Source organism: Limulus polyphemus, unplaced genomic scaffold (assembly GCF_000517525.1).
Source record: "Limulus polyphemus unplaced genomic scaffold, Limulus_polyphemus-2.1.2 Scaffold2240, whole genome shotgun sequence".
Classification (NCBI taxonomy): Eukaryota; Metazoa; Arthropoda; class Merostomata; order Xiphosura; family Limulidae; genus Limulus; species Limulus polyphemus.
This window is the reverse complement of record NW_013667850.1, coordinates 198,108-198,973: the sequence shown is the minus strand read 5'-3', so window position 1 is coordinate 198,973 and position 866 is coordinate 198,108. Positions and strand designations below refer to the sequence as shown.

The following is an 866-nucleotide window of genomic DNA, read 5'->3' as shown; positions in this document are numbered from 1 at the left end:
TATATATATATATATTAGCTGTGTTTGAATAATCTAAATAAACACACTGTGGTAGTGTAAATAAAACTTGCAAATAAAGACGCTATAGTTGCATTTAAATAATTTTCTCAATAAAGACACTGTAGTTGCATTTAAATAATTTTCTCAATAAAGACACTGTAGTTGCATTTAAATAATCTTCTCAATAAAGACACTGTGGTTGTATTTAAATAATCGTCTGAATAAAGACACTGTAGCAGTGTAAATAGATCTTACAAATGTAGACACTGTAGCAGTGGTTGAATAATCACTGTTATCGGAAAATTTAATCAGTATTTTGCACTTGTATTTTACAATAAAATACGATCAGTTTGAAATCTATGACACTGCCTTAACATATACCCTTAACAAAGATATACCTTTATGTCAGAAAATAACTTTTTTTTTTAGGGAGAGATTGGTTTACCGGGAAAAAGTGGTCCACCTGGTGCTCCAGGAGAAAAGGTAAAGTCGTCTGATCTCAAAACCTTAATTTCTAATCACCACTATAGATTTTGAACACTCTGAAACACTAATGTATAGCAATATTTTAAAAGTATGAAATTTCTACCAAATATTTTTTGTTGTCAGTTAAAGCTATAGAATTTTGTTATAAGCTATGGTACTCGTCATCCCCATTTGTAGATAAAGTGACGTACCTAAAAAAATATATTAAGTAATCAAATAAGTAGATTGAATTTTCTTCGTTATTTTCCTTAAACGTTACTAGCAAATATGGGTTATGACTATAATTTTCTTGTCATTCCCAACAATATTCTCTAGTTACACTCTTTAGTTCTTTATTTTTTCTTTTAAAAGTTATTTCCGTCCCTTTATATTTTTGCCAC

The 866-nt window shown here is 28.9% G+C and overlaps 1 protein-coding gene across 1 annotated transcript in view; it reads left to right on the top strand.

Annotated features, from left to right (window-relative positions):
* The window catches only part of LOC106466373 (collagen alpha-1(IX) chain-like), a gene marked incomplete at its 5' end in the record, with an annotated part of 54,562 nt that overhangs the window by 2,660 nt on the left and 51,036 nt on the right, over positions 1 to 866 (top strand). The window contains one exon of the mRNA XM_022394364.1: positions 430 to 483. Coding sequence (XP_022250072.1) covers positions 430 to 483 — 54 coding nt within the window. The remainder of the gene's footprint in view (positions 1 to 429; positions 484 to 866) is intronic.